Source organism: Polypterus senegalus, chromosome 17 (genome assembly GCF_016835505.1).
Source record: "Polypterus senegalus isolate Bchr_013 chromosome 17, ASM1683550v1, whole genome shotgun sequence".
NCBI lineage: Eukaryota > Metazoa > Chordata > Cladistia > Polypteriformes > Polypteridae > Polypterus > Polypterus senegalus.
In genome coordinates this window covers 36,384,640-36,403,668 of record NC_053170.1, presented here as the reverse complement: position 1 = coordinate 36,403,668, position 19,029 = coordinate 36,384,640, and the positions used below count along the sequence as shown (strand labels likewise).

At 37.2% G+C, this 19,029-nt stretch overlaps 1 protein-coding gene across 2 annotated transcripts in view; it reads left to right on the top strand.

Moving 5' to 3' along the window:
- Positions 1 to 19,029, top strand: part of arid1aa (AT rich interactive domain 1Aa (SWI-like)) — a 147,872-nt gene that overhangs the window by 74,999 nt on the left and 53,844 nt on the right. For both annotated transcript variants that reach the window (XM_039739249.1, XM_039739247.1), the window contains one exon: positions 17,222 to 17,809. In XM_039739249.1, coding sequence (XP_039595183.1) covers positions 17,222 to 17,809 — 588 coding nt within the window. The remainder of the gene's footprint in view (positions 1 to 17,221; positions 17,810 to 19,029) is intronic.

Here is a 19,029-nt window from a genome sequence, read left to right as displayed (position 1 = left end):
TTCTTTGTTGTTTTACATTGATCAAAGTATGGTAGCTATCTGTAACCGACATACTGTACACAGTGCTAACAATATACACTATTGTATTTTTCTGTATGCTTAATTTATCACACACAAATTAAAAAAAGGTTTAATTCATGTACAGGTTGTGAGGAGAAATGTATTACATTTAGTACTATATTTTTGGTTTTACAATGTAATATTAGTCAGTGCTAGATTTTACTATATATTTTTTAAGAGTACATGATCGTATTTAATTACGATCTGAAAGATTTTTTCTTTATCGTTACATTATACTTCATGTTGCATGCTTAAATTAAAAATTTACGTAAGTATAAGTTCCAGTTATCCCACTATTTTAGTGGAATTAAAGTATTTCTTTGATTTTTTTTCAGGTTAGTTCAGTGCAGACTCATTTAAAATAGCCATCCTTATTAATTTTACTGCCGTCATTAACTTAGCAGTACAAGTTAGATGGGTTTACCTCAATGTGTTTATAGACTTATATAACACTTTATATAATCTTTTTAATGATTATTGAAATTAATAATGCATCCAAATGTTTCAAACTTGTCATTGCTGATATATTGAAGGAACTGACACATTGCTAGTACTGAATATGTGAGTGTGGAAATTGAGTTCTGGTAAGTTGGGTAGATCTGCATTACCACATTTCTAATTATAGAAGGTTTAAAAAACAATGCTTGCATTACTATGTACTTGTTGTCAATACAGAAATGTTGAGAGTGCTGTCCTTCATACTACGTGTTAAAATCATACATTTTACTTTCTCTTGGTGATTGAGTTTTGGTAAACCACATGTGAACTATATCTGATTACTGCTTTTTATGTTTAATAATGAAAATGTATAACTGTAGTATGGTATTATGGTATATAGTGTGGTATATTTCCCCACTTTGGGTGGCTTTAGCTACCAGAGAAAGATATGTGTCCATTCATATTCACAATTTTGCCTTCTAGGAACAGGGAAGGAAACAGTTCGTGTTAGTAGAGTTAAATACAATAGGTGTTGGTTGGGGGATGTAAACATGAGGAGAAAAATGCAAATGTAATGAATTCAGCTGTAATTTCATTGGATCAGATTCAAATCAAGTTAAATTTTTTTTTATAAAAGCACATTTAAAACAACAGATGTTGAGCCAAAATTCTGTACAAAGGGGCAGTAAAATAAGCACAATACAACCAGTATTATAAAAACACTCTTACTAGTGCATTCATACTACACTGAAGCACTCTTGCTGCTTTGATGAGAGCACCAACAATTTCAGCATTATTGAAGATCATCCACTGCTGATATCTCTTCTCTTATGTGCTGTAGCTAGCTGCTTCCATAGCCTACCATATTGAAACTCGCTACAGAGGAGGCTGTCGAGTTGCAAATTTGTTTTTTCTTTGCAAATTGTATCCGCTAAAAATGCTGTTAAACTTTGTGGTGTGAGTGCCTAGTGTACATTGGCTGTTTATGACTTGTTCAGTCACATGGTTTAAATCATGATAATATCCATTAGGTTTGGGATAGGTAAGGGCATTGTTGTTTTGATCCATATGTACAGTTGTTTCACAAGTCATTTTATGAAAATTGTAAAGTGGAAAAGTTAGTTTTGTATGATTGTTCAGTTGATGACAATAATACATTTGAAAATACCAAGATTGACATTTTTTCTTTGTGGTCATCTGTGTGAGAATTGTATATGAAATGCACTTGCATTTATATAAATACAGGGCTTGATGCATATATTCTTTTGATTAATGGTTATTAGGTGAAACTTGAGAGCTGCTGTGAGGCTTGCCTGTCAAATTCAAGTCCTAGGGTTTTTTGTAAGTCATAACTGGTAGCCATTCTGTCCTGAGATATTATTTATTGAAATATTATTGGCACTATGCTTCCAAAGTTATTTGGCATACTTTTAAAGTAAACTTAAATCAGATCATGTAAAAACAATATTGTTTAGAATAGCTGTAATTGTGTCATGTTAAAAATCAGAATAAAAAAAATGGCTAGTCGATTTTATGAATTTTTGTCCACTTAAAATGCGGTACTAGTAAATGACGAGGTATCAAAATTGGCAATGGGAGATTGTGGGAGTTGAGAAGCCCCACACACAAATGAATGATATTGCTTAATTTTAGGATTGATAATGAAAATTAGAACTTTGTGTACTTTTTAAACCATTCTAATCCCTCAGCGTTAAGCAATAAATTATAAGTTAAGGGCCGAGTGCTCTTAACAATATGCATTACTGAGTCTGTCACTTGAAAGATCAAGCAACTAGCTTAAAGTAAATGTGCAATATAACGTTTGCCTTAATTAAAACATCTCTATATATATATATATATATATAATTCACTAAGGCAAGACAACCATGGAACGCACGCCGGAAGGGGCGTGGATTCACTAAGCCGCCGACAAGTGAGACACCTATGGCGCACGCAGGAAGGAGCCACGACCACCAACTCCAAGACAATTGGATATGACGACAACTCACAGGGCCACGCCCACCAACTCGGACGCGACCATACAGAAAAAATGGCATCATTTATATTCATCTGTCGTAGAGGCCACATGCAGTGCAGGTCAGGTTAATGTCATGTGCATGTCATGCACCTCCGAGCTACGTTGAATATTCATAGAGGCATGTTTCTCGCGGAGGTGAATCGCCATATGCAGCGTGTGAAACGGTTTGCGAGGGGTATCCCATGGGATCCTTAAAACAATCCTTTACAACTGAGGTTAAAGCCCAATGAAGTAAGCCGTTTTTAAAAACAGAGTTTTCGGTTACGACGCACGACTGCATGCACCATAGCAAACTGTTTTACACGCTACATACAGCTATTCACATCCGCGACAAACATGCGTCTTTTTAGATGCTCCTGCAGGAACACGGAAGACGTTTTCCTGCCCGCCAACACTCCTTTTTCACTGGCCGGTGTTCTGACGATTTGTCCTACTTTGTCGAAGTATCCTACCATAGTTTATTTCAACAGATAAAACAAATAAATAAACAAGTTCTAATTAGCACATTAAATTAACAGTTTATTTATTACACACTATGTCAACAAAAGCAACAGATTACTTGGCATGAATGGTATGTACACCGTATATGTTACACCCATCCGTTTGTTGTAAGTCATAACATAAACTTATAACGTTATACCATGTCATCATTTAACATGTTGTATTTAGAGGTCGTCTATCAAATTTATGGAAATGTTAACATTTCTCAATTTATTCTATATGCATCATTTAATGCCTGAAAGAGACACAGCCTTTTTGAGAAAAGTTGTGTAATTTTGGTCTGCGCATGCGTAGTATCAGTGAGTAGATCATTTCGATGGGTAGGATGTTTCGTTAGAACACCTGTGTCTACCCTCACTCTCTAGGCATTCACACTGCCTGCCCATTTGCCAGCACGCAAAAACTCACCGATCACCCAGTTAGTCCCTTTCGTCTGTGGTAAGAGTCCAAATGCACGTCTGAGCCATGCTGCGTTTGTTATGCCGCGGGTTCACTATTGTGTTGTATTTTGCTCTCTCCAGAGTTCCATCTTTTCATTCACTTACTGTTGTATTCTCACATCAACCCTTTTTAGACATCCGTGTCTTTCCAGAAGTGTTTAGCATTCAATGAATAATTATGCATGAGATTGACCTTGTGTCTACCCAGCGCAGAGAGGCGTGGGTAAGCCGTTGAACTCCATTCGGGCTGCAAGCCGTGGAATTCCCACTAAGTGTGACTCATACGCTCCCACTCATTACATCCCTACCCTTTGTACACACCCCCCCCCACCTCGCTACTACCGTGGTCAGGTGTCTTGGTTGGATTATATATAGAAAGGCAGCCAAAACCGCACAGAGCAATGAAAAGTCTAGAGTTCCATTTTTTCATTCACTTTCTGTTGTATCCTCAAACTCTCCCTTTTTAGACAACTCTGTCTTTCCAGAGGTGTTCAACCATCAATAAATTATCATGTGCCGTTTGTTATGCTGCGGGTTCACTATTGTGTTGTATTTTGCTCTCTCCAGAGTTCCATCTTTTCATTCGCTTACTGTTGTATTCTCACACCAAACCGTTTTAGACAACCGTGTCTTTCCAGAAGTGTTTAGCATTCAATAAATAATTATGCATGACATTGAGCGTGTGTCTACCCGGCGCAGAAAGGCGTGGGTAAGCCGTTGAACCCCATTTGGGCTGCAAACCGTGGAATTCCCGCTAAGTGCGACTCATACGCTCCCACTGGTTGCGTCCCAACCCTTTGTTCACACCCCCCTCCCACCTCGCTACTACCGAGGTGGGCACATGAGCGGGCACTGCATACTGAACGAAAAATCAGCAGACTAGCATGACGGACGGAGCTGAATGGACGTCCTTCTCCTTTCCTCCCGTTCCATACTCCACGCCGTGCACCCCCATCCCTCTGTCTGGCAGGATAAGGCGCGGACGATTGTGTGTTGGTTTGTTCCGTGCATTGTTACAATATTGCTTTTCTTGCTGATTTATTACATTACCGATTTTTCAAATGTTAATTTTCTCCCTGTGCTTAAAAATCATTAAAAAAGCGGCCTGATTATGCGGCATATGGTACGCCACGGGTTGGCTAGTATAATAGATTTTTTTAGAGTCAAATCTTTATATCTGGCTTGCTTATCCGTTTTAGTCAACTGGTAATCTATCAAATAACAAATGTTGTGATCACAAGAAGTTTCAGTTGTGAAATATTCCTTGCTAGAACGTTCTAAATCATTATAGTTTAAAAAGGTGAAAACTAGACACCTTCTGTATTGTTCTTATGTATTCTGAGGTGTGGTAGATGTACACTACCAGTCAAAAGTTTTAGAACACCTCATTTTTTTGAGTTTTTCTTCAAATTTAATCAGTTGAAATGCAACGAATGACCCACAATGGTGAAAAGGTAAGCATTAAACCTCTATAGGTTGGAAAAAGTGGGGGAAAGAAAAGGAAATTTCAGATTATTATAAATCGGCCTTCTTCAGGAAACAATTAATAGGTTACAACCTACAGGTTTTCTGTAGCAGTTTAATCTCATTGTAAATTAAGCCTTGCAAGGTGAAGCAAATTTGCGCAGGTGTCTCATCTTCTGTTGATTACTTTTAAACACTCTGCCTTCTTAAAGCAGAGATGTAGATTTTATTTTATATATTTTTTGAGACTTGCTGATTATAGTTGTGTCTTGCCATAGTGTTTGCTGTTAAATCCAGTTAGTTTTCAGATTACTGTCTTGGAAAAACAAATATATATACATACAATTCTTTTCGTGTTTGAAACGGAAATTACGTATGACCACGTGAAACGGAAATTACGTATGACCACGTGAAACGGAAATTACGTATGACCACAGAACATATTATAATACAGGATCTAATCACTTTGTTTGTGGACGCCATTTTTATGTCGTCTTTACAAATTGTTATTATTAGTGTGAGAGTTATTTTACTGATATTAAAAAAAAGTTAACACAAACACACCGATCTATCCCATAGAAGTGCGCTCCGCGTCGCCCTCTCCCAGCCCTCCTCTCTGGACTCCAGCGCTCAGCCATCCGCCGCCAGTCACGTTCTGACAGAGAAGTTTTATTTATTCTTCTGCGTGACTGTCGCGGAAACTGCCACATTATAACATTTTTTTTAATTGGCAGTACTTGATAGTAGAAGAGATGAGGAAAACAACTTTGCGTCTTTCTACTTTTTAACTGCACCGAGCTGTAAACAATGGGAAGACTACACCGCCTTCAGCGGTGAGGGGTCATGAGAACAAAGTGGACGCTCAGAGGCGCGTAATGTCGGGCTGCTCCGCCGGGTCGAGAGCTTCGTAGTTTCAGGCGGTATCCTCTCTTCTGGCACTGTTTGACACTTTGAGTGCCCCGTCGGCTCCTGGGAGAGTGGAAATCTTTGCGAATGAGTGTGATCGGCACCATTGAAGCAAAAGTCTGTTTGTAAATTGTGCTGCACGACTACTCACTGTCCCTTAAGGTGAGTTCAGGTCACTAAAACCCCGCAACATTCAAGGTTGCTTTTGTGATGAATTCTTTGAAAAAGATGGAGGGTTTACATCTAAGAAGACGTACCAACCTCTTCATGTTAAGTTTTGGACGTGGGAATTATTTGGACCTTCTGTCCATTAAGCACGGAAGGGCAGCGTCCACATTTCTCAGAATAATTTTTCTCTTAAATCACAGGCACGTAGTGCAAGGTTGTCGGGCAGAAATTTGTAGGGTCGCGTAGAAAATGTAATTACTATACCACAGCAGTCGTGTAGCACCTTTCACAAGGGATCTGCTACCGAGAGTTGATCCAAATACATTTAAGCTGCTGTTAGTGCTACTTACCTGTTGTGTTATAGCGCCTTTTAAAATGTACTTTACCCGAAAGCACTCCAGTACTGCTCAATGTATCTTTACTTCTCACATGTTAATGTTTTACTGTTTAATAATTTATATACTATATTTTATTTTTTTCCCTTGCACTCAGTGAGCAAAGCCACTGGGTAACCAGCTAGTCTCTAGCAAAGTTTTCAAGTATGTATGGTTAATTTTTGAAAGTTCTTTCTGTGTTGACAAAAGACAAATTTAAACTCTTACGTCTATCCTAAATCAATGTAACACAGACAGATTTGCTATAATGCTTCTAGTTTTTCTGTTCATCTTCTGTTCATTCATTCTCTTTCAAGTTGTGTGAACAGAGTTAACTTAGTTGCACCCTGTATTTGGGATAGATGATCTCTTTTAGAAACTATGTGTTTAAATAGAGATTGTGTATTTGCTCCTGTTAATCTATTTATCTTTTACTAAACATTAAGTCATTTGAATTTATTCTGTTGGAAAAACAATTTCGTTGCTGTATTTGAGACAAGCATTTATTCTTTTCAAACTTTTTCCAAATAAGTGCAAGTGCTCTTTGTAACTTTGAGAAATATGCTATGTCCTGTGATGACTTAGATTGTGCACTCCTGTTGTGTTGTAATCATTGTTGAACCTTTTTCTAAAAGAAACCAGATCTGTAAACCTATTAAATTGGATACAGAGAGGTGATGGTTTGATCATTAACAAAAGAAAACACATAACTAAAAGGAATTCGTTCTTGTGTGAACTAAAAGAACCAAAAGATTTGTTGGGTCATTCATTGAGATGCAAAGAGCTAAATGCTAAAATAGCGGTAACAGATTCTAAAGCCTAGGACCAGGGCATCGTTTGTGAAATATAAGCAGACTAGCAAAATACCCGCGCTTCGCAGCGGAGAAGTAGTGTGTTAAAAAAGCAATGAAAAAGAAAAGGAAACATTTTGAAAATAATGTAACATGATTGTCAATGTAATTGTTTTGTCACTGTTGTGAGTGATGAGTGTTGTTGTCATATATATATATATATTTACACACACACACAAACATATATATATATACATATCTATACATATACACATATATACATACATATATATATCTACATATATACACATACATATACACACACACATAAATACATACATACACACACATATATACACACAAATACATACATATCTACATATATACACACACAGCTATTTCAGTATCAGTGCAATACGCTGTTTGTTAAAACGGATGACACCCGCTCTTACGTGCAAGTCTGCGTGGATATTATGAACTATCGTATTTGTTCAAGTTCTATTTAAATTTTAAATAGAAGGAATTTTTATTTAGTCGACAGAAATATCTTTGGTAGGAATGGTAAAAACAGACAGGAATATTATTCCTGAATAAATCAACTCAAACCTTAAACAACTTATAATATTTTGCTCTCCATAAAAATATATCCTGTCTAAATTATACAAGTTAGAAATAAAGTAAACATTAAAAGAACAAACATTCAAATTTCTTTACTCTTATGTAATTTTATATTTTATAAAAATAAACTTAGATTTTAAATATCCCAAAAGATTTTGCTCTCCATAAAAATATATCCTGTCAAAATTATACAAATTCAAATATGAACATGCTGCATAACAAAACCTGGAAATATAAATAAAATGTGTTCCTTTCAGCAATAACAAATCAAATCATTCAGTTGTCTTTGCTCTTATGTCATTTTAGAGCTGGACACCTGGCATCTTTTTTTGGCAACAGGTTCGTTTCTGTTTGCTGTGAGGTTCTGTGTTGTGGAGATTCTCAGGATGGATTGCAGGTGCTCATCAGTGAGGCGACTCCTGTGTGCTGTTTTGTTAGTCTTTATCACTGAGAAGAGCTTCTCACACAGATATGTGCTACCAAACATGCACAAGGTTCGAGCCGCATGTAGACGGACTTTTTGTTCTTCAAAGTCACCAAAGCGCCGTGCAAACTCAGTGCGCTCAGTTTATCAGCAAAGTGCGATTTGGGAACACCGTAGTGACGACTTGGTTTAACATTACTTGGTAATAGGGAAAGTGGGGCAAGTGGTTGTGTCTCCCATAAAAGCAGCTCAATTGAAATCACTTTGTGATTGTGCACGGTAAAACGTCCGCTGAAGTGTCAGATTCTTATTTAATTCTTCTGCTTTCTGTATCTTCTGCATTGCATTCAGGTCTTTCAGGTTACCCTGATGTTTTGTTTTATAGTGCCGTCTTAGATTAAATTCACACGGGTTCAGTAAACATATACTCAGCCTCCCATCGGTTTTTAAAGGCTCTATTTTCAGAATCAACTTTTCTCTTCAGCATCGTGTGAGCTAGCTTCGCAATAACTTGCAGCATCATAAGGTAGACTTGATTAACGCGGTAACTGTTCGGCAAGGCAGCTGAAGCGCTGCATTATGGGATCTGTAGTTTATTGTGTTACCAGCGCTTCATATACCCGGCTTTAATAACAATAATACAGTATATAAAATGATCTCGGGCGGATATAATTACACGCCGGGCGGATGTGGCCCGGCCCTTGAGTTTGACACATATGGACTAAATAGAACTTGAAAAGATATATTTTTTCAAATGTGATCGCAATTCAGATAGAGTTGAGCGCACTACAGCCTGCATGCCTCAATAAGTCATCCTCCCTTGCCCTTACTTTTTACCGCTCATCTAATGAATACACTGAGTATGGCTTTACCAAAACAATCACTGATGGCTAATAAAGTATCCATTATTCGAGTATGTAGATCGGGTTATATATATGTATATATCTATATCTATATATATATATATATATATATATATATATATATATATATACACACACATACCCGCGATCGCAGCGAGAAGTAGTGTGTTAAAAAGGTAGAAAAGAAAAGGGAACATTTTAAAAATAACGTAACATGACTGTCAATATACAGTATTTGTTTTGTGAGTGTTACTGAGTGTTGCTGTCATCAAGGATTTGATTATCATTATTTCTTTCAATCAGGTTCGTATTTGTAGGATGTGTTGTGTTCAAGTTACATTCCGTGTTTGTCAATCGTTGTAAAGATGACAGGTTTCATTCATCGATTCGTTTCTTACTGCATCAATAAACAGCTCGTCTTCTTCTTTATCTGAGACCTGACACACTGCATGCACGGGTTTTTTACACTGTCTTCCTTTAGCGGACATTGACTTTTTCCAACGTGTGCTTTGTTTCCGCAGTAGTTGGATTTATGAATATGCTTGTATGTATGAGACGCTTCATATTTTTGCTGCCTTTTCAATTGTGTAATTCAGTTTTGTTCAGCTCTTTGGAACTGTTGCCTTTTATCTGTGCACTGCGCCAGTTCACGTGAGCCGCCGGTGTACATGCATCGAAGGTTCCCAGCTGTGCTGGTGCCATCTGGTGCTATGTCCATGGCTGTATTTAATGTTACCTTAGTCCTGGCACTTAAAACTTTCTCGCAGTTTCGCTGAGTTTGTGTCAAACACCACCCTGACCATCTCATCTTCCTCTGCATAAGCACAGTCCTTAACCCGTGAATATTTAGTGGCAGTTTGCTATTGGATTGCCGCTGACGGATGGCCTTATATGGGCAGGCACTAAATTACAAACGCCAGCGGCAGCCTGTCTATGAACTTAATTTAAAGTGTAGGTTTACACCGTACTTTGTTTCCGAAGTAGCAGAACTCATCAATATGGTTGTATATGTCACTCGCTCGCTTCTTATTGTTTCGCTGAATTCTCAATTATATAATGCATATTTTCTTCAGCGCTTTTTGAGGTCTTCCTGGTTTTCTATGTACTGCGTGATTACGTGGGAGGCGTGATGATGTCACACGAAACTCCGCCCCCACGGCGTTGAAGCTCATCTCCATTACAGTAAATGGGGAAAAACTGCTTCCAGTTATGACCATTACGCGTAGAATTTCGATATAAAACCTGCCCAACTTTTGTAAGGAAGCTGTAAGGAATGAACCTGCCAAATTTCAGCCTTCCACCCACACGGGAAGTTGGAGAATTAGTGGTGAGTGAGTGAGTGAGTGAGTGAGGGCTTTGCCTTTTATTAGTATAGATAAAGGCATATGTTTATACGTGTTTATTGATTTAACAGCATAGGAACATGTTTGCAAGTGATTAGTGTATTGTCAAATAGACAGTAGTAAAGACCAGATTAAGTCCACCAAGATATGAATATTTTTCAGAGTTATCCCAAAGTGTAACAAAATGAACACGCCATATTCAGAAAAAGCCTGTAATCTCATTTAAGGATTTCAGACCTCTGTTGCTGCAGCACTCCTTCAAATTAGAAGTGATTAAGGCAGTACAGAGTGCAGCACAAGCAATGTTGGCCTTCTACTTTATAGTCATAAACGGAATCATCCAAAAAGAAATCCAGGCCATACAATCAAGTAGAATAATTTCCTTCTACCCATGATAAAGTCATGTGTGCCATCTCTTAGCAGCGGTGCTGTTTGTATGATCCACTATCAATATTACAAGGAGAATGTGTTGCAGTACAGCCAACCAGTGGTGTTATTTTTTATAGGCCTAGTATTGAAGTTATTTTTACACAATCTTGGCAAACTTTCTTTTGCCCCAGGTACTTGTTTTTAAGTGTTGAAAGATTTTAGTTAATCTCTGTAAGCAATTAAAAGGTCGATAGAAGTACTGTTCAAATATTAAAGCCTTAAAACTTAACAAACTTGTATGCTTTAAACAGCAAATCTCCTTATTTATTTTAACATTTTCTTCTGCATTTTAATTATATTAAAGTAATGTTATGTCTTATTTTTAGCAGTGAGTAGGGTGTTATTTTGCATTTCATTTGACATGATCAGTGCACTTAATGTTTTTGCATTAACAATTGTATCGTAATGGTCTCTGTCAAGCTAACTGGAAAGTAAGAGTGGTGTGAACGCACAAAATGCATCTGTAGCTACTGTGCTTGTATTAAAAAAAAAATTGATATTGACAGTACGTAAATGTGCATTCTGAGGTTGGGGGGGAAAGAAAAATTGGTCACCATTTTTCATGAACTTCTTTTAGAATGTTTGGTCTTGATGATATGGCTTAGCACTTAGTGTGCATGAAAGTCTTGCAGTAGACTGTAAATGAGATAGGAGCAGTGGGGTATTAAGAATATGTCCTTTGTGATATTCCTTAATAACTCCACTGTAGAGGTATGTGAGATCTCCACATTTGTTGTACCATAATGTGTTATATAGATAGATATAGATACTAGCCAACCCGTGGTGCACCATACGCTGCATAATCAGGCCGTTTTTTTAATAATTTTCTCCCTGTTCTTAAAAATCAACATTTGAAAAATCGGTAATATAGTAAATCAGCAAGAAAAGCAACATTGTAACAATGCATGGAACGAACCAACACACAATCGTCCGTGACTGAAAACTGGCGGACCGCCATTGCTCATGTGCCCACCTCCAACTCCTCACTTGAGTCGTTGTCATCTTTGCACAGTCCAGATGCACCTGTGACTCACGTAGACTTTCCGTGTTCCTGCAGGAGTATCTAAGAAGACGCATGTTTGTCGCGGATGCGAATTGCTGTATGTAGCGTGTAAAACAGTTTGCTATGGTGCACGCGTTCATGCGTCGTAACCGAAAACTCGATTTTTAAAGACTGCTTACTTCATTGTGTTTTAACCTTAGTTGTAAAGGATTGTTTTAAGGATCCCATGGGATACCCCTCACAAACCATTTTACACGCTGCATGTGGCGATTCACCTCTGGCGTGGCTCCTTCCTGCGTGCGCCATAGGTGCCTGTCTTGTCGGCGGCTTAGTGAATCCACGCCCCTTCCGACATGATTTCCATGGGTGTCTTGCCTTAGTGAATGAGATAGATAGATATATATCTCTATGTATAGATATATCCAGGTTATTGTGCCGTAACTAAACAAGAGCAGTATTTAACGTTTAATGAATTTTTTTTTTAGATTTTGCCATGTTTGCTACTAGTCAGAATTAGCCTCTTAGCAACCACAGGCTGTACTTGTTTTCTCCAGACCCTATTTTTGTGTTCATATTGTACTGATCTGTTGTCTTTTCAATACTATCTGTAGTTACTGTCTTATTTGTTTTAGTATGTTGATTTAACATACTAATTTGTTTATTGATTAACAAAAGACCTTAAGATGCAGTCATACACTATCGCCAAAAGTATTTGGACACCCATCCAAATTATGTTGTTCAGGTGTTTCAGCTGCACACACTTTTAACAAATGCCTAAAATCATGCAGTTAGCCACGCCATCTCCATTGACAAACATTGGCAGAAGAATAGATTGGAGTGAGGAACTTGTTGACTTACATGGCACTATAATAGGAAGCCACATTTTCTAGAAGTCCGTAAGTGAAGTATCTGCTTTGCTTGATTAGACCCTGTCAACTGAAAGTGCTATTGTGAAGTGGAAGTGCCTAGGAACACAGAGCTCTGCCATAAAGCAGGAGACGACACAAACTCGAGTGGGACTGTAGAGTGCAGAAGTGCATATAGTATAAAATACATTGCCCTTCCTCCATTGTATCAATCACAGAATAAGTCCAAAACTGTCTGTGCAAGCAACATCAGCACAAAAACTGAGTGGAGAGCTTCATGAAACATTTTCATGGCTAAGCTGCAGCACACAAGCCTAAAATCAACCAGCATTGGCTGGAGTGGAGTAAACTACACCACCTTTGGGCTCTGGAGCAGTGAAACTGTGTTCTCTGGAGTAGTATATCACGATTTGGTATCTGGCAGTCAATTAGATGAATCTGGGTTTGGCAGATACTAAGAGAAAGCTACCTTTCTGACTGCCTAGTGCTTACTGAAAATTTTGGTGCAGGAGGGATTATGGTCTGGTGCTGTTTTTTACTGTTTGGGCAATAAAGTTTGGTTCCAATGAAGGGTAATGCAAATGCTACAGCATATAAATGTGTACTTTCAATTTTGTGGCAACAGGCTGGGGAAGGCCCACCTCTGTTCCAGCCTAACTGTGCCTCAGGTCCATAAATGCCTTGTTTATTTGCTATGTTTTGACGTGGAACGTCTCAAGTGGCCTGCACAGAGCTTTCATCCAAACCCTATCGCACACCTTTGGATTAATTGAAATTCTGGTTTCAAACAGGTCTTCTCATCTAACATCAGTACCTGGCTTTACACATGTTGTTTTGGGTTAATGGGCACACATTCCCACCTACACAAATACAGAATCTTGTGGAAAACTTCCCAGAAAATTGGATGCTGTTATAACTGTAAAGCAGGGGACAACTCCATATTAATGCTTATGGTTTTGGAATAGGTTGTCCAGCAAGCTTATAGAGGTGTTGTGGTCAAATGTCCACAAACGTTTGGCAGCATATGCATGTATATTTTACAGGGTTGTGTTTGGTACACTGAGGTCCAGTGTTTTCTGCCTACATGCGAGTGATCATGCACTTTATGGTGAACCTGTACTTTGCTTACTGGAGTTAAGTCAGTTTAATTTATTGAGCTCAGTTAAAACAACAGAAATTGACCAAACTTCTGTACAGCTTGCATAAATATACTAATACAAAATACATCAAAATAAATAAAATAAAGTAAATAAATACAAAATTCATAAAAAAAAAATTTTCTCACATGTTTAAAAAAGCTAAGGCAAACAGATAAGCTTTCAGATGGGGCAATAACTTTTATTGGCCTTACATATAGGTATCAGTGAAGTTTGAACAAAATAAGAATTTTCCTTTGCAGCTTGTCACCTCCTTACTCATATTAGTTTATGGGGTAGCATACTTTGAGAATTGCATAGGGCAGCATCTGCTGGAGTCTGATACAAGGTAAAGTATTGTGTTTATCCTACTTGAAAATTTGTTGTTGTACTATGAATTTACTGAAATTGAAAGTGGTTGTTTCTCCGACATATAAGGGTACCTCACACAGAATTACAATACAACTAGACCAAAATTGGCATTTGACTAGCATTGTATTTATCAGTCAGTGTCTTTTGAATTTACAAATAAATACTCCTTTTAATAAGTAGATCACACAAAACCACATGCTGTTTAAAATGCACGAGAAGCTACTGATCATAATTAGTTCATAACTAATATGTGCAGTAGCACATTCCTTATTTATACAGCTTACTGTCATCAGCATTTGAATGAAACTTAATGTCGTCTTATGGTAGAGGTGCAGGCTGAGTTCTGATATTTTTTAGGTGAGCTGGACCAGTTTCAAGTTAATGCAGATGTTCTTATTAAACAGTGCTGAAGAGTGGGGATGTGCTTACATTTTGACTAACATATGCAAACACTTTGCTGAACTCTGCACACATGACAAAAATAACACTATAAACCTAAAAAACACTCTCCTAACTAAGTTCTGAATGGATTGTGTAAGGAAAAGTATTTAAGTATTTATTAATATTTATGTATTTTACAAAATGCACGCCCCTTTAGGCATCACTGTCTCAGCTAGTTGATCCAGATCACGCTGTTTAGCTTTCAGTCAGTGTTGAATAGAACTTGGATGTGATTGGTTATTAGCTTATTGGCTTGCTATTATAAAGTGTCAGCACAGTCAAAAAAAGTGTAGTTTTTATTTATTTTTTGTAACAGGCTGTTACTTCATATGCTTGTGTTTCTTTAGCAATTAAAGTAATTCAAGGCAGACTAAACTTCTTTGGTCACAAGGCTCTTGCAAATGTGAAAGTGCTCGTTGCAAAAAATAAAGTAAGGAGTATTTCATTGGGTATTCAATTATTAGCATGTAACATAATCAAGGAAGGAAAGAATAATTATAAAAATATGTTCATTCCTGCATAAAAAGCTGAGACATTTAGTTATTCTGAAGTTATTATGGCCATATTCCATTTGCTTTAAAAAGTCTCTCGAGCACCTATGTGCGAGGTCTATATCTGCGTTATTTAACTGTGCATTGCCACTACCATCAGAATTTATTGCAGTTTAATTTTTAGTTCATCTCTAGGATGCCATACTTTATAACAAAATATTAATGAAAATGTACACAATGCCTACTACCTGGTAGGAAGCTGTGCATCAATGGTAAGAGAATGTTTATGGATGTGGTGAGAGAGGACATGCAGGTGATGGGTGTAACAGAACAAGATGCAGAGGACAGAAAGATATGGAAGAAGATGATCCGCTGTGGCAACCCCTGATGGGAGCAGCCAAAAGAAGAAGGGAGACTAGTGTGTAAACCTGTGGTACATGTAAGATTATCAGAAAAAAAAATACTACTATCCTCCTCTAGTCTTTGTCACATTTCATTCACCCACACCCATTTCCCACTTTGATTTTTTCCGAATGCATGTTCATCACATTTGTAGTGTAACACAGCAGTAGCAACAAACATCATACTTTACCTGCCAATCCGAAGAACAATGAAAAACTCTAAAGGCTATCAGCCATCAGTCTTAGCAGTGTGATCAGATCAAAGGTGCTTTTTAGGATGTAGAATGAAATTGGTCCCATGGTGATTTTTCAGTGGAGTGCTATTGCTTTGAAATACAGCATGTGGGATGTCTTGCGAACAAAAAAGAAATATACAAAAAAAAAAAAAAGTATTTTTTAAAAAGGAGGCATTTCTTTTCAATGCCATGTTTGGAAACCTGAATATAAAACTACATGTAACTTAAAATATAAATATGATTATTAGAGTAGTGACAAAATATGTCCCAGTACAAAGTGGCCAGTCCTGTGCAAGAAAATTACCAGTAAGTGTTTCAGAAGCACAGCCAAAGAGCACAGTTTTTTCAAAAGTGAAATCTGTCTCCTGTCTTATTACCCAGATTGGTAGCTAAGAAGATAAAACATAAGTCTGCAAGAAATAGTTTTTAAAAGGCTGAATTGAATACAAGAACAATTCCATACTATGACCAATTTAAAAAAAAAAAAAAGTTGTTATGCCCTGATAAGGCTTCTGTTATTAACTTCTGGAAATGGTTTATTATTTGTTGTGTAATGCAGTGTAGACATTCTAAAATGCAATCTGGGTTGCCTAAAAAACCAAAGTTTTGGTGGTGGTGTAAGCTCGACCAGCCTTATGCAGTAATTCAGTGTGTTCAGTAGTTTTTCGATGAAACTACAGCAAGAAATTAGTTTTTTTCAGTATAGTTGACTCTTCATGTTACTTGATGTGCTTCCTTTGTAAAATAATGACAAAAATTTCAGTAGTTCACAGAACATTTGGAAATATAAGTTTGAACTGATATTGCACACCTAGTGTATCCCTATCAGATCAATAGCATATTGTGATAACGTGTAAAGTAAACCTGCTAAGACATGTTAGCAGCTATATTTCATATTTTCACAATCAAATGCAGTAATTTTTTTTGGCAGTTGAAGTCCATGATTCCACACACTTAAGTGTTCTACAAAGTTTTTTTGAGAATCGTTAAGATCCATTAGAAATTACAATTTGTGGTCAGACTGTCTAATTATATTATTACTACTACTACGCTATGTTGTATCCAGGTTAGTAGACTTTCCTATAATGTGACATGTTTTTTCTAAACAATTTTTATAATATTTTTGATCATATTAATACTTTATGCATGACATTTATTTTTAATGAACATTGATTAATTTTTAATTTGTGGTAAGGGTTTATTTTTTGAAAATGTTTTAATAAAGTATCTAAAAACGTCTAGTTGCTTTAAATGTGCTTTTTCTTTTATGCTAGCCATGCACAAAGTGTTTTTATTTTATTTTTTTAACTTTAAGTGAAAAGATAAATTAGTTTGAAGATAATTAAACCTTTGAATTTGTGCTTTTGTGATATGGATTGCTGATTGGATTAACTCTAGTGTTCTCTTGTCTTATTTAGATGCCTCCATATACACAGCAAGTTCCTTCCGGTTATGGACAGCAAAGCCAGAGTGGCCCATACTACAGCCAACAAGTACAGCCTCCACATGGCCAGCAGCAGTCTCAACCTTCTCCTTACCCTCAGCAACCCCAAGCACAGCCTACTACTCAGACTGCATTCCCTCAGCAGCACCCCTCTGGGTCATCTGCTACGCATGCCCAGTCCCAGTCGCCCTATTCTCAGCCCCACCAGACATCTCAGTCACAACCACAGCAGTCTTCAGTTGGGCTGGCTCCACCACAACCACCGTACCAACAATCTCAGCCTTCACAGGCTAACCAGGCTTCATATCCTCAGCAACAACCTCCGCCGCAGCCCCAACAAGGTGCGCCTCCAGCACATCAGCCACCTCAGTCTGGCTACCCGCAACCACAGCAGCAGTCTCAGACAGGACCTCCTCAACAGCCACCACCACCACAAGGATCCCAGCAGCCACCACAATCCCAGCCACCAACTGGACACCCATCATCGCAGCAAAGCCAAACTGCACCTTATTCACAAACTCAGCAGCAGCAATCATACCAACGATTTCCTCCGCCTCCGCAGGTACATTGCTACTTTTTGTTTGCCAAACAAATTAACCAAATTTAGAAATGCAATAGGAAACTCTTTTCTCGATTTAATTGCTATAATTAATATCTTCATATTAAATTAACTTTTTTTTACCTAAATATTACTATGTAAAATTGGTGAAAAATGTAACTTGTCTGGCACAGTTAACAATCATTATATAAGTTAATGTAAGCTGTATTTATGGATATGCTTCATTTATATGCAGAATTACCAGCATCATCTGCAGCAGTGAAAAGCAAAGGTTAAAATGAACTCAAGAACACAGGCATTGAGGTGGTGTATTTCTGGATGATTCTAAAATTTTGCCTGCTTTTATTTTTTGTTTTTGTTTACCAGTTTCAGATACGACTTTTTCTTTCAAACTTTTCCTCCAAGGCCAGCATCCCAAAGTCATCTTTACACTGATGCAGATGGTACTGGTATTTAGTGTGTACTATTTAAGGAATTGTTCAATTGTGAACTTCTAAGGTGTCTGTTTTTCAACCTACACACTCTGATGTACTTATCCTTTTATTCAGTTGTGCTTTAAGCCTTTTCCTTTTGTTTCTGTCCAGCTTATATCCAGTTTGCCCTCTTCCCTCAGGACAGTAATAGACACCTTTGTATGAAATATTTTGTCTCTTGGCAATCTTGTCACATAGAATAGCCTTCATTTTGCAAAACCGTCAGTAACAGACAGAAGTGTTTTTCAAGAAGGATGTTTTGTTTTGGCCATTTTCAAGCCCAGATTTCAACTTCAGGATTTCTAGTTTTTTGTAGCTCAAAGAAAGAATTTATATACTTTATGGAGCAGAATTACAGGTTTTAGCTGTTCTAACATAATTACAAAGGTTTCTCTAATAAACAATTGGCATTTAAACACGATTCATTAAGGATGAGCTTAGACAGTTTACCATAGGACAAAGAGTAATTAATGGCTGCTAACAATGAGGCTTTGCAGTCATATGTGAATAATAAATTCTAAGTCAGTTATTTTAAACCGTAATATGCAGTTGCAACATTAGTAATGTCTTGGTTTCATTTTTAAATGAATTTAATGGTACAGTACCTTGATTAAAAAAAAAAACCATATGAAAACTGTAGGCTAATACAAGTCATTTTTCTAGAAAGAAAATAATGCTACGTTTTCAACATCAAATATGACAACAATATAGTTTTACTTAATAAACCATAGTGAAGTAAACTTAAATTTT